Source organism: Ammospiza caudacuta, chromosome 4 (genome assembly GCF_027887145.1).
Source record: "Ammospiza caudacuta isolate bAmmCau1 chromosome 4, bAmmCau1.pri, whole genome shotgun sequence".
NCBI classification, from domain to species: Eukaryota; Metazoa; Chordata; class Aves; order Passeriformes; family Passerellidae; genus Ammospiza; species Ammospiza caudacuta.
In genome coordinates, this window is record NC_080596.1 from 57,357,122 (window position 1) to 57,371,964 (window position 14,843).

General features: G+C 39.2%; 1 protein-coding gene across 1 annotated transcript in view; it reads right to left on the reverse strand.

Moving 5' to 3' along the window:
• Nucleotides 1–1,960: 1,960 nt before the first annotated feature.
• Nucleotides 1,961–14,843, reverse strand: part of HTT (huntingtin) — an 81,678-nt gene continuing 68,795 nt past the window's right edge. Inside the window, exons 60-67 of the mRNA XM_058804176.1 lie at nt 14,191–14,346; nt 11,435–11,625; nt 10,885–10,999; nt 10,495–10,708; nt 10,245–10,350; nt 8,723–8,885; nt 7,934–8,094; nt 1,961–6,967 (exon numbers count right to left, since the gene is read on the reverse strand). Of these exons, the coding sequence (XP_058660159.1) occupies nt 6,754–6,967; nt 7,934–8,094; nt 8,723–8,885; nt 10,245–10,350; nt 10,495–10,708; nt 10,885–10,999; nt 11,435–11,625; nt 14,191–14,346 (1,320 nt within the window). The 3' untranslated portion in view covers nt 1,961–6,753. The remainder of the gene's footprint in view (nt 6,968–7,933; nt 8,095–8,722; nt 8,886–10,244; nt 10,351–10,494; nt 10,709–10,884; nt 11,000–11,434; nt 11,626–14,190; nt 14,347–14,843) is intronic.

Below are 14,843 nucleotides of genomic sequence, written 5' to 3' on the forward strand. Positions count from 1 at the left end.
CACTTAAAAATACCTCCCAGATCTGCAGCATCCAGTGTTCATTTAAAACAGTGGTAGTCAGAGGCAGTTAAGAAGGCAAAGAAAAATTGCTATGAACAAAGTGTAATTAAGAGTATCTGCCCAAACTTGCCTGAAATAAAAGTTAAACAATGAATCGTGTTATTTTCATAGATGTTAAATCAAATGCCAAAGATGATATTTGAAATGTCAACATTAACAAGACACACCAAGAAAAGTTAAGTGAGCAAGCTTTACACTTGCCTTTCCATTGGACAAGACAGATGCTTCAATCCTAGAGCCATTTAACAGCAAGACAGGGATGGAAACACATTCAGTGCCTCTTCCTCAGGGGAAGAAAAGGGTGGAAAAGACTAAGATTCTAATTTGGAGATGTTATTTCAACACTGACTTGAAGTTTTACAGTGCATAGAATTCAAGATGAGCTAGATTAGCAAAAATTTTGTATTTAAATGGTCTGACTTAATCTGGCTCACAGCTCTGTGGGCATCTGGTGCATGGTCAAACCCAGCCCTCAGGGATGCATTTAGCTTGGAGCCCAAACACTGCAGCCTGGCTGAAAGAACTCCTAAATGTAAATAATGAGATAAAACAATAAGGTTGCACTTGATCAAAATCTACCCATGACGTTTGCAGCTTGAAGGGTAAGAAAATAGCACCTGGGGTAAGGGACTGTTCTGCCATATTTGGATGTGTACACCATGGGAAAGATCAGAAACAAAATTAAGGTGGAATTATGGCTGCAATAGAAGAGCAGAAGGCTTGGCTCACCCCGAAGATAACATTCTATATAAACTGTATTAACTTTTTCATGTTCATACTTCCAAGTTTTTAACAAACCTACAAGTTACAAATCTTTTCATCTCTTCAAACAGGTATGCAAAACTTATGGTATAATTATGTTTAATTCTACAGGCAATCAAAGCCTTTTGTCTTGTAACTGGGGTGGAGCCATGCCAATTCCCAAATGATGGCTGCAATATTCTTTACAGCTGCACTGTGAAAAAGCAGGAAAAACAGCACAATACCTATACAGGGCAGGAAAGGCAGTGGGGAAAGTAAAAAAGTTCTAGCAAATTAAAAAGTGCTAGTCTGCTAAGTGCAATGCTTCATCTGCCTGTGCCTGGCAATTCATCTTTAGGGGTAATACCTCCAGAAATTAAATGTTTTTTTCTTCTCTGAGTGACAAAACGATGAAGGCTTTATGACTCTAGCAAGTGTCCAGCTCTGCAGACAAAGGCACTTACCACAGCCCAGCTCTGTCCCCCAGCTCCACGGCTGCACTCAAAGGTGGCACAGCGGCCGATCAGCCGCCACCAACGCCGACAGGGAACAACAAGATGTACAAGAAGTTACTTTGACTCAGGACAAAACCAGCACGTGCTTTCTACATTAAGCTACTACTTCAAACTTTATGCCAGAGTTTCCAGGGAACAGCCAAGTGCTGCAAAGTTAATCAAAACAAGATGTCTCTGAGCCGTTGAGTACTGCAAGAGATCCTCCAGTGTTCAGCAGCAGGACCACCCAGAAATTTCTTTTAAGATGCAAGCCCAACAGCTGGGAAACCAAGCTTCAGCAAGTTAAACCATTTCTTCTCCTGTGTAACATTATCCCTCCCCAGGACTGCTGTGGATAAATACACTCTCATTCACAAATACAGCTGTACACTTGAATTTTGCCTTTTCTGATCTCATCTAGAATCCCAGAGAAGTTTTGGCAAGCATGACTGTTAGATACAATTAAAAGCTCAGCCGTGATAGCTCTTGGTTAATTGCAAACAGCACTGTGATTGTGCAGCATAGCTACATTTGCAGAAAGTTCAAGTATTCTTGCATATCTTAATAATACTCAGTATTTGATAGTTGCTGGAAAGAAGAGATACTAGGGAAAAACTAGTAAAACGCATCAAGCCCTTCTTTTTAAATAACCAGAGAAAAATCACTTACAGTAATAGTTGCATTTTATTTTCTCTTTTTGTTTCAATGTGCAGTATTTTCAGCATTTTTTTTTTAAACTTAAACATACATCTAAAATTATATGCTTTTCTTTTCCCTTGAGTACAATTGCTTTTCAGGTTGGGGCTCCAAGCTTTTGCTCATCATTGCCCTCAAACTCTATCCCACCACAGGGTGCGTTACCTTATCCTTGTCAAGTTTATCCAACTGGATGGTGTGTACACACAGACTGATGGGAATGATAAACTCACACAAAATGCACATGACTAAAGCAGCACATGCTTCACAAATGCTCTGCAGCATTTATACCCAGTTACCTGAATGCAGCTAAAAACTTTATCAAGATATACCGTAGAAGCTCTCCTGGGTACGACTGTGGGATTCTCAAGATTTTTAAATGGATACTTAGGTAGCATGCACAATGAGTTCACCCAAAATCTCTGTATTAGGTTAAATTAACATCATTAATTTCCCCCAAATTTTGCTACATTGCTTACTCTAGTTTTTACAGCAGCTTGTTTTCACTTTAAAACACTTAAACTACTTAAAAACTAGCAAAGTATTTTGTCCTCTTGTAACTTTCAGCAATTGTGTCCTTATAACCAAAACTGTTTTAAGAGCAAAGCACCTCCATTGCCCCTCAGCTGATTTCTACCTTTAGCAGGAAGTTTAGTTGAGATTGTACTTGGAAAAAATCTGATTTACACCATGAATGTACTCATTTAGTTCCCCGTCTTCTCCCATCCCTTTCAATGACCAGGTAAGATCCTGAAGGACTGAATTTAATTAAACTGCTTATTGCTATTATTTATTGCTCATTATACCCTAAAATTCCTTTTATTATGGAAGCATAAATGCCCAGCCCTGACAGCTCCACAAAATGCTAAGACAAACCAGGTCTGCTGCTCTTGGAGAACTGTCTTTGCAGTGCTTTTGACACAACCTCCTTATTTGCTATATAGTTAACAGCCACTAAAAAAAGGAGAATGACAAGACAGAATGCTCTTAAGGCAAGCTACTAGATATCAACAAATTACTTTTATCCCAAAAGGTTCCACTTGTTCCTCCCTTCATTTGACCAAAATTTGTCCAGTCATTACTCAGTGCTTTTGGAATGCTGCTGGTGTTAAAAAACAAGCAATGTCTTGGTGCTAAGAAGGCATTCCTACCAAAGCAAAAGTAACACACAGTCATTTGCTAGGTGCTTTAGGCAAGAAATGACATCTGAGTATACACTTCAGAGAAGATTTAAATAAACTCACATTCAATTGCAACCAGAAAACAACATAAATAGTAAAGAAAATACTTTGAACCCCACAAATAAGAACAGGTTTACAATAAGTTGTTGTTTGCAACTCCTCATTCTTGCACTCAGCACAAGGGAGGGGGCAGGCTGAAATGAAACACAAAGCAAACTTTATTCAATAGGTCAGTGGGTAGCTGGTCCAAAAGCCATTTATAACAAGTTGGCTGGCATACAGTGTTCTCATGGGAGGGCCACATTATAGATTTAGTAATGCAGTTTCTTTGACAACTGAATTGTAACTGAAGTTTTAAATATTAATCTGTCTCAAGTATGCTCCCAGTCATGCCACACCTCTCATCTTGTAAGGCTGCAAAGAAGCCACTTTTACTGCAAAGCACATTAAAGATGCTTCTGCTTTGTTTAGCCAGGACAACAAATGTATGTCTAAAGACCAAACATATTTCTACCCTGATCTCAATGAAAATATGAACAGCCTGGTTTTCAGAATTAGCTTTCTGTTTACAGCAAGTTAAAAACACTGTGAAATAAAATCTTGCATAGAGTCAGTCTCAAAGGACAAGCAGTATTTTTATTTCCTTTAAATGGAACATCAGAATCCCTTAATGGCCACTGTTCTGCTGTTACTACCCCTATGGCACACCTCATGGCTTGTGTCACTAAAAGCAGACAGGAGTGATTCTGAGTATGATTTCATTCCCAGAGAAATGAGGGTGTGGAAAGAATGTCCAGGAAGAAGAGAGGAAAGTGTGCTGCAGGGAAATGTCTGAACTGAAGCACTACTGCAGTGTGCTCCCACACTAGGAAGACCCTTAAGCTCCAACTCCTTCAGGTCACAGAGGATTTCCTAAGAGGAGGTGCCCTTCTTTAGACACTTGGGACACATTACAGGAGGTACAGACACTACAACAACCTCCAGGAGAGGTTAAAACAGATGAAGTTATTCCCAGTGAATCTGTGTGAGGTTAGAACTGAGTGCATCAGCTCTAGAGCTTGTCTTGAAACAGGCAATGCAAATTCTTGCTCTAAGGCTGGCAAGAGGCATTTGAGAAATGGGAGTCTGTCACATCTGTAATGTTTTAACCCAGCTGTGCTGACTGCTTAATTCAATTTATTTCTTCACTGGCTTGAAAGATTCTATAGCAAGTCCCAAGCTGGTTTGGAAAGTTTCAGAAAGGGTCTAGCTCCCGTGATCCCAAGGTAAAGTAATCAGCTGGTCTGTGGTAATCATGAGGAGCTTAAAATTATGAAGAATTTAACAGTTTCATAACACAACATATACTGTTATATGGTGAGAATTTGACTAACCTGATGCTTAAAAAATATATTAAAATCTATTTTTAAATTCTGGAAAATAGCTTACAAAAATATCTTCACTTAAACTATATATCATACAAAAACTGACTGGTGTGTGGGTTTACAGTACAAAACGATTATTGGTGATTACAAAAGGGAAGAGTGATCTATACTACCCCTTAATGCAAACACAGGGTATTATATTTCACTGCCTGGAATTAGACTTTTATCAGAATTAAGATAATTTCCAATATAACACAAAAACTTTCAAACAGTATCTATTTTATTAAACCTTTTTCTGAAACCCTGTTCAGTTTCTTTTAAAAATCACCACAGTGCTGTGGCCCAAGGAAGAAGAGTAACCCAACTTAGGACTGAAATAATTGCTCTAGATAATAAGACCTGTAGAGAGCTAAATACAGCAACATCTACAGTTGTTTCTACTGCCCATACTATCAATTTCCTCTACCAGTTTCTAAAAGGAAGCAACAGCAGTGGACAATTCCTTTGTAATCAATTTAAGGGCAGAAGCAACAATTTTTGGTCTAGATTGGAATTAGTTTAAATACATGGGTTTAATAAATACAAATATACACATCTGTATACATTAAATGTTGTCACGTGTATAATTTCAACATATACATTATATACAGAAATACATACAGTACATGCTCCTCCTGACAACACTATCTCATTTTTCCAAGTGTCACCAAAAGGTATGATAAGAAAATGAAGAGAGGTTGAATGTAGGATCTGACTGAGAACCAAGGTATCATTTCTCTATAATGAAAGACTTAAGTACAACTAAAGACAAATGCTGTGCTAGATTTCCTCATGTAAAGCTTAGGAATCAATGGCATTCCCTGGGTGGTGAGTAAAAGCTAAATCTGGCCCTGTGTAGTGTCCTGAAATTCATGGATATTTGTGTTTGTGTCTAAAGCATTATGGATACAACAGGTAATAAAAGAGGTTGTGTAATCTAACACTTTAGCCAGTCCCAAAGTAGACCACAGCAGCCTTCTGATTCTTTACTGCTACCACATATTTGTTCACATGAGAGTGGTCCAGATGACTCCATGGTCTCAGTTAGGAAAGGTCAAATGGTTGTTGACTACTGGGGAGCTTGCACCATTTTGTCTCTTAAAATGCTGTGCAGCAAATAAGAACAGTTTCTTAAGTATCTAAAGTTTGATCCAGAGTGACTAGTCCTCTTTCTTACCATTATGTCTCAAAATTAAGGAATTACAAAGAAGCTACAGTAAAGTGGATCACAAGAATGCCTCCTTAGTACAGTTTCTCAAGACAAATTAATCAACATATTCCAGTTTTAAAGCACTTTAAGAAAAAGTGAGATGCAAAACAAGATGTAATCTGTACATTAAGATGGATTTCCAAAAGGAACATGAATTCAAGAATGAGGAAAAAAAATGAGGACAATACAGATGTCAAGACATTCAGTAGCATGGCTTTTGTTCATCTCCAATTACAGCACAGCTCATGCACCACACATCTTACAATTTTACATACTGTACATAATATAGAAATATTTAAGTTAAAATTTCTTTCACTGATATACTGTACTCAAATTTGAAAACCTGAGAAGAAAAAAGAAAAACGTGTGGTTACGTATGTGCACTATATCTCTGGTATCACCAACACATACACCACTGGATATCAGAAAATCCAGAGAGAGAAATTACATGCTGGAAGTGTAAATCATAAAAGCCATTTTCTCTTTTCCTTGTTTGGGAGAGACATTAGGAAACAAATTCTATTCTGTACTACACGACAGTATATACAGGTACATAAAACTATGAAGTTGGCTAATGACTGCATGTTGCAATAACAGTCTGTCAGTGCTTTACTGCTGCACCACAGTGGCTTCAGCTGCATATTGGGAAGAAGAGGAATACCAAATACCTTGCATGTGGTACTAGCTCATATTTTACAGCTTGGATGTGTGACTTCTTTAGTCCCCATCATCACTTGAAAAACACTGACATACTTCATTCCACTTAGAGGTGTTTGGTGTCAACAACAACTACACTTGACTTCGCAGGTGATTTCCAGTGCTGCAGAGCACTTGTCCATGCATGCTGGAAGGAAAACTGACAGGTCTGTATTTATCACAAATGCAACCCCAGGTATTTTCTTCATCTTGCATTCCTCATAACTCATATTCCAACACTAGTCATGCAGTTCCGCTACACATCAGGATGTTCAGCATGCTGTGACCTTGTGGACATTTTGCAAACAGGTCAGGAGGCGGTGGTATGGGGTTCCAGGAGATGCCACCACCTCAAACACCGACTGGAAGGCTCTCCGATCCAGCTCCTCATCGATCTGGTGCCGGTAGAAGTCTATGGCCACCAAACAGAAGATGTTAACATCCACCTGCTCTGATTTCCCCATTCTGCTGATAATATGTGGAAGACTGAAATACAAGTTAAGGTTATAAAATGACAGACATGTCTCTCTTTTGGTTTAGCAAAGAGTTTAGTTTAAACTCTGTTCTCCATTAAAACACCTTATTCTTAAGTTCACCAACAACGCTCAAGTGCAAATGCTGTCATCTGGCCATTAACTGCTACTACATAAATCCTATTTCTTCCTTAACATCCCACAATTTCTTATCCTCAGAAATTAATTTCAAGCTAGCAGTAGTTTTCTTTATCCATTGGAGCAAATGATGCAATCAGCAACTGCTGAGGGCCAAAGAGCACTGCTGAGGTTGGGACTCATTAGGATGTCTCAAACATGACAAAAGGCCATTTTTTTGTCTGCACACAAGATGCACTAGTTATTTTTCTGTTTGTTTCAGGGGTTTGTTTATTTGTTTTTAAATAAACCCAGCACTAATACCTCACAAACATATATATATAAAGATAGATATATAGATAAGTTGGAGTAAGTCTATTCCAATTTATTTGACCAATACAATTCCATTGCCAAAGCCCACTATTACTGCAGTGCACAGCCAGGGTGATAACTGCAAAATACAGTTTGGATGTAGAGGATAATTCTCTTGATTTTGAGTTTGTTGGCTTCTTACATTTTCTTCAATATATTTTATCTTGCAGAAGGAATACAGAGCAAAGCTTTTAAAGGTCACAGCAATACTATCTTTATGAAGCTTTTAAAAAGTCCTTCAAAGTAAGGACTTTCCCAATCATCTTGCATAGCCAAAAGGAACTGATCTTAAAGCAGTAGTTTTAGATAACTTTGCTCTCACAATGTGTTTAGATGTTCTCTTTTTTTCCTACAAACCTGAGGTACCAACAGCACAAAGCAATATACACCCATTACTATCTGCAGTAAAACTGCCTTTTTTGTGTCTTACACTTGTACTCTTATCCTATAATTATCCAGAAACGGCACACATTCCATCTTTTTAGGATACATTGCTGAAATCCATTGACTGGTGGAAGCACTGACAAAAAAACAGGAAAGACTCCACATAGCCATTGCCACAGGTGTTCTTTGTGTGAAATTGGAGAGGGAGAGCATCACCCAGTCACGGACCATGGAGGATTGTCCAGTGCTATGCAGTGTCTGGAACACCTGCAAAATATTGTACACAGGAATAAAGACAGGGTGCATGGATATGGGAAAAAGTTCAGTTTCTCTTGTAAAGGTTCTCTCTGGCTACAAAGCTCTGAGGGTCACAAACTGGACAACTCTGAGTCAAATGAATTAGTGAACTGGACTTGTGACAAATGTACCAAGCTGAAGTAATCACACAGAAATATACAACTTGTGTGGGGTATTTGCTTTTTATAGATCACATGTGCTGTGCACATGCACTCTCCAGTGATGCAAAAGTCCAGCAGGTGCTGAAGAGCCAAAAGCCCAGAGGCCCAGCTGAAGCCACAGGGGCTTGCCTGTTAGGCTCACAAGGTAATGGCTCTCTCAGATCTAGAATCTGAGCACCAGGATCACAACCACTAACTTTCTCTTTATTTCTCATTATCAGGGACTGGACTGTCCTGCTGTGAGCTTTGGCCTCTAGGTGACATGGCAATTCTAGCCCTTGATGCTGCCTGGAAGGCAAAGCTCTCAGCAGGACAGCTCAATCATGGCAGGTCTTTTAGATCTAATTAACAAAAGTGGTATATGGCCCTTCAGCTGAGTTGTCAATTATTTAGAAATTTTCTGAAACATTTAAGAAAAATAAATGCATCAATAATACCTTATAAACTACTGTTGCCATGAATTGTGGGTATGGCTGCTGATTGGACAGAAATTCCCCAATGACTTTGTTCATTACATCTTGTGGGGGGAAAAAATCATCAAGGAACTGTGGAAGAATCCGGGCCACTACTCGAGCTTCAAAGGGAAATCCCTTCCTGATCCTGAAAATAATAAAAAATTAAATACATTATGATTGAATGTCAACACATATCTAGTTCTTTTCCAATTTAATTGGCAATGGAAAGAACATTTTCCTTTCATCTCTGGGTAGGCAAGCTCTCAGCACTGATGAATCCAAATCTTCATGTAATCTTAATAACAGACTACCCAGAGAGGTCTATCAAAGCTGTCAGAAGCTGTTACAGGTGTGTCCTTACCCCATACTCTCCCCTTTTCTGTTTTGAATAATCATATTTTTTGAAGGTCTGGAATTGTATCAGAGATGAGACTTACCAACAGGAATGCTGAAAAAACTAAACAAGAACAAAAAAGGACAGGGAGATCACTCCTCCTAGTTATCAGAGGAAAGACCATTTATAAACAGAACACTAGTTTTCATTCATAACATCTTGGCATTTTTTATTCAAGTTCAGAATGACCAACATATCAAATGAGAAAAGCAAGCTGCATTGCTGTGTAAAGTGGGGAAAAGATACTCCAACCTAAAGACAACTTTGTTTAAATAACACTAATTGGGAAGTCTTGCTAATAAAGGCAGCATCTGTTGATGTATCAAGATCAAGTTATCATCATGTGATTCTTCCCTGCAAAAGTTATTTTTTGCTTGTAGTAGTCACATTTGTTTTGCTAGCTCTTCAGAGTGATATATTCAAAAACACTCAAGCACTGCTCTAGTTCTGTTCTCACCAAGTACAGAAGTGAAACCCTCCTCCAGTTTTATGGAAAAACCACTGAACACTTTAAAAAATGTAAACCATTACCCACAAACTACTACACAAAATCTAACATGCTATACTCACTTAAGACAGCTTGAGATTGTCAGATCAAAACAGGGGTTTTGAAATGTTCCCATTAATGAGTTCCATGTGAATACAGAAGTTTTACTGTATCCTTCGCCTGCAATTACTTAACAGCCTCAGAAAGAGCAACTCTTGTGAGGGGGGAAGGGGGGAAAAAGTTTTAAACTCTTAGGGTGGTTAGAAAGATTATTTCCTGTAAACTGGATTTATATCTTTGATTATGTAGAAGACATCCTGAAAAGCACTTAAGAGTTTGACCTGAAGGGAGCTGGAAATACATTTATGAAGTAGTATGGTTTGTGCAACACACAGTATCAGTTTAGACATGTCTGGTTTTCATTTACATTCCTGCACATTTGTGCTGCCTTCAGCAATTCCATCAGTGTTACTGTGTATACCAGGAGTGTAACTTTCAAGCAACAATAAGTAGAGAAACATAATTAATTAACTGTAAGAACTGTCAAATAGAGAAATGACCAAGCAGTGGCAAACACAATCCTTTCCCTCTCAGAGCCCCATTTACACATTTTGTCCTCTTACCTATCAAAAAGGACAGATACTCGTTCCATAGCAACAATCACAGATTCACTGTCAGGAGCACCAGGATTTGCATCTGGGATACGGCTGGGACTCATTTTTTCCTTTCCTAAACCAAAATAATTTGTTACAAGTTCACCGTGGATGTTAAAATACACTTCTTTTACTCTTGGTAACAAAAATAAATTAAGAAAATTAGCACTGTTAGCAAGCCAGTCTCCCAGCACATCAGAAGTATAAAAAAAGTGAATACCTGTGTACATGCAAGTCAGCATCAATCCCAGGGCTGCCATTGCTCTGTGGGGGCTCTGCACATTCACCCTGTCAACACTCAGCTTAACCAGGGACTCACTGTCCAGCCTGGAAAGCTGCTCTGAAAGAAGGAGTCGTTCCAATCCTCTCAGGACACAGTGATAAATAATGGATGGTGTTGATTCATCACTTCCAGACACCATGACTCCACACATCTGAAATAAAGCAAAAAAAAAAAAAAAAAAAAACTACTTGGTTTTGAGGTGTATTTAGGTCATCATCTAGCAGCACACCAGAACAGCCTGAACGGCATCAGATATTAACAAAAAGACAGCTAATGTGGTGGTCTCAGGTTACACAACCACCCCTCACTGGAGGCATCACAACATACCTGTATAATTCCTGCAGAGAATTCAGGCCCTACATCAAGTGGGTAATTCTCAATCAAATAGAAAGCAGCTGCACACATGACCAAAATGTGCTCTTGGTTATGGATATTCACACAACTGCAAATGAGCAAAAACACTAGTGGTCACACCAAAGTTGTTTAGGTCACAGAGACACTATAAACAATTTCTAGAAATTCTAAGTATTTTTGAGATGAAACCTAAGCCCTTTTTAAAATCACTGAAAGTATTGCTGAGGTGCCATAAGAGAACATTGATTATCATGAAAATGACAGAAAAATGAGGTTTAAGTAACACAGTTTACCAAAGACATGAAAGCCTGTACTATCAAACAGTTTTCTTATCCTCAAATACCATTTCACTCTGTAAATTAAACCTAAAATTGGATGATATTTTCAATGAAAATGCCAAAACCTGCTTGATACAACAGCCTGCTCTAATGTGTACTGGCAACTGCCAACAACAGAGAGCCCTTTTGTTCAGACATAAACATGCAACGGTTTGGAGCCAGGGGGAAAGGGAGAAGAGTCTTACTGTGCTACTCCTCTCAAATTGGAGAGCAGATACTCGCTGATAATTGGAATGAGCTGCTTTGCTGTCTCATCCAGCAAGTCACACTCAAGGATATAAAGAATTCCATGCAGGGCTCCAATCCGACTTGGCATGTGGGTGCTCCTCAGGGTTGATTCCAGCAGTCGACTTACTGGTTCAGCCACAGCTTTATCCTAATACACCCAACAAGAGCACTCATTAGAAATCAACACTGTTTAAATACTGGCAAGTCCTGTCATTCAGAAATACTTGGAACAAATTAAAGAGCAGAAAATAGGGAACAAACCAGAGCCTGGCTTAAACTACTTTGAATAGATGTCACAAGACTAATACAATAAGACAAGAGATGAGTTGTAGATTAACTAGGAAATTGATGCTACTTTGTTTTATTTGTAAAAAGTTATGTCATGATTTAAAATCTAAAAAACCCAAATAAGACAAGGATTAGCTCAGTAAATAGTACGTGCTATTAAGAATATAGGACTTGAATGATTGAAATTTTGTGGCCTTCCAAGTAAGCACAAAGGATGCTTCCATCTGAAACAGATTGGCACCAGACAACTATACTCTGCCATCTACTATATGTCTACTCAACTCATAGCCTATCATTCCATTCACAGAGTCACAGAATAATGAGGCTGGAAGAGACCTCTAAGATTGACTCCAACCTGTGCCCTAACACCTCAACTAGACTACAGCACCAAGTGCCATGTCCAGTCTTTTTTTAAACACATCCAGAGATGGTGATTCTACCACCTCCCTGGGAAGATCACTCATTTATTATTCTCTGAGACCACTGGTACTCAGACCTGCACATCTTTCCCTCCATCAATTCTGTGATCTGGATGAGGGAATTAAGTGTACTTTCAGCTGGGCAGGAATGTTGATCTGCTGGAAGTGAGGGAGACTGCAAAGGCATCTGGACAGGCTGGATCAGTGGGCCCAGGGCTCCGAGGTTCAACAAGGCCGAGTGCTGGGTCCTGTCCCTGGGTCACAGCAACCCCTGCAGTGCCACAGCTGGGGCAGAGTGGCTGGAAAGGGCCCCATGGAAAAGGACCTGGGGGTGCTGGGTGAGAGTGGCTGAACATGAGCCAGGTGTGCCCAGGTGGCCAAGAAGGCCAATGGCAGCTGACCTGGATCAGCAGTGGTGTGACAGCAGGAGCAGGGCAGTGACTCCACCCTGTACTTCACAGAATCATTAAGGTTGGAAAAGCCCTCCAAGATCATGGAGTCCAGTCTTTGACCAAGCTGACTACCATCAACTCAACCACAGCACTGAGTGCCATGTCCAGTCATTTCTGGAACACCTGCAGGGATGGTGACTCTACCACTTCCCTGGGCAGCCCATTCCAATGCTTAACCACCCTTCTAGTGAAGAAATTCTTCCTAACAGCCAACCCAAACCTCCTCTGGCACAACCTGAAGCCATTTCCTCTTGTCCTGTCACCTGAGAGAAGAGACTGACCCTTACTTTGCTATAATCTTTCAGGAACTTGAAGAGTCATAAGATCCCCCCTTCAGCCTCCTTAGGCTCCATCCTTAGGGAAATGGTTCAACTCAATGATCAAGGGTCTTTTCCAACCTAAATCATTCTACAACTTTATGTACAGTATTCAAAGTCAAGCTGGTATCAAATACTTCACTTCCTGTTACCAAAGTTACCAAATACCACAACTTACTGGAATGTACAAAATCTATTTTGAATTTTAGTTTTGGAAAGTCTTCTCCTTACTATCTAAGTAATTAGTGGAAATTACTTGCTTTATCTTGTCCCCTTACTCATGAAGTATCTAAGATACAGGCCAGTTTGAGACAGTGTCTGCTCTCTAGCTGCTCTTTTTAAGCAGATTTTCTATGTAGCTGAGCACAGAACAACAAGCAACTCCTGATGGAACCAGCTTCTTGTTTTTTAAGTCCCACCAAGCTGTTATATTCAGCTGTTTGCTTGTGAGAAGGTGTTATTAGCTCACTGAGTGGGAAATGACAGCCTAGTCAAAATAAGCTGATCTCTAAAACTGTTTCTGTATGTTTGCCATCACATTCCCAGCCTTCCCTTGCAGAGTTGCTGCTGCAATAGCTACTGAAAGCCCCATCCTAAAAGCCTTTCAGAATTTCTGTTACCACTATTACCCATATAGCTTTATATTAGTCTCAGATTTTCTAGAAGTGCTAACTCCTTCCAAAATGATTTGCCATTTTTTTCCTAAATAACTACACTCTGAAATGTTCACTGGAAAGTACTTCTGGTCTACACATCTCAAGATAGAATGATGCAGTGGAGGGAAGAGTGAGGGAGAGAAAAGGGATACCTGATTATCTGGGACTATATTTTCATCACATGCACTGTCCCAGCCTCCCATGAGAGTACAGCCACGCCCCAGCAATGCAAATCTAGCAAAAGCTGTTTCTGGCCTGAAGTGTAACAAATGAGGAGTCCAGGGCAAAGGCAACACTGAACTCCATGCAACAAACCAAAAAGCACATTAAATTATGATCAAACCTCAACAAAAAATCAAATCAAACAACCTTTCTGCTTGAATACAGGGCAATTGGAGATAATGTTTGCAATCTCTGAAAGCCCAGAATACATATCCTATTACTTCTTACAGCCATGCAGATCAGCTAAAGGATATTCTTAGAGACAAACCCCCCTTAACATGTATACCAAGTTCTGCAGCAGAAGCTGGGTAAACCTAAACACTCATGAATTTGCAATAAACTTTCTGAGAATTTCTTACCATTCCAAGAACAGCAGCAGCTTTACAAGTAGCTGGTATCAAATACTGCACAAGAATCTCATCTTCTGATGGATGCACCTTTCTCAACTCTGTCAGTGTTGTGTACATCATCTCAAACTGATTCCTTTCTGTAAATAAGTCCGACACTGCCAGAAGCTATAAGGAAATTAAAATTGAATATAAAAAATTCCCATTAGGAGACAGCCAAAAATTGACTCTCCCTTCTGTTAAAATTGTGAGCAAAATATTCCTCAATTGATCTATTAAATGTGTAAACATTTACTCAAGGGTCTGAAATAACTATTACTATTGTTGTCCAGATTTAATTCCACCATTCACCTCTGATAATAATGACCTCCAAGAAGTCCTTTTTTACCAAAAAGTTTACAAAATCAAAGCCACTATAGGAAGTAACTCTGGGACATGAACATTGCTATTTACAATGTACTAAACCATCCCAAAATATACAACACATACTTCTCTTGCAGGGATAGTTTCATTTTAAGTCATAAGGATGATAGTGAATAATGGCTGTCAAGACACATGCCACACCTGTGTTCTTTAGTTTTGCTTCTACACTTAATAATCAACTTAATTCTCAAATATATTGTTGTTCCATCTTCATTTTCTTACAAAAGGATAGCATAAGAAAA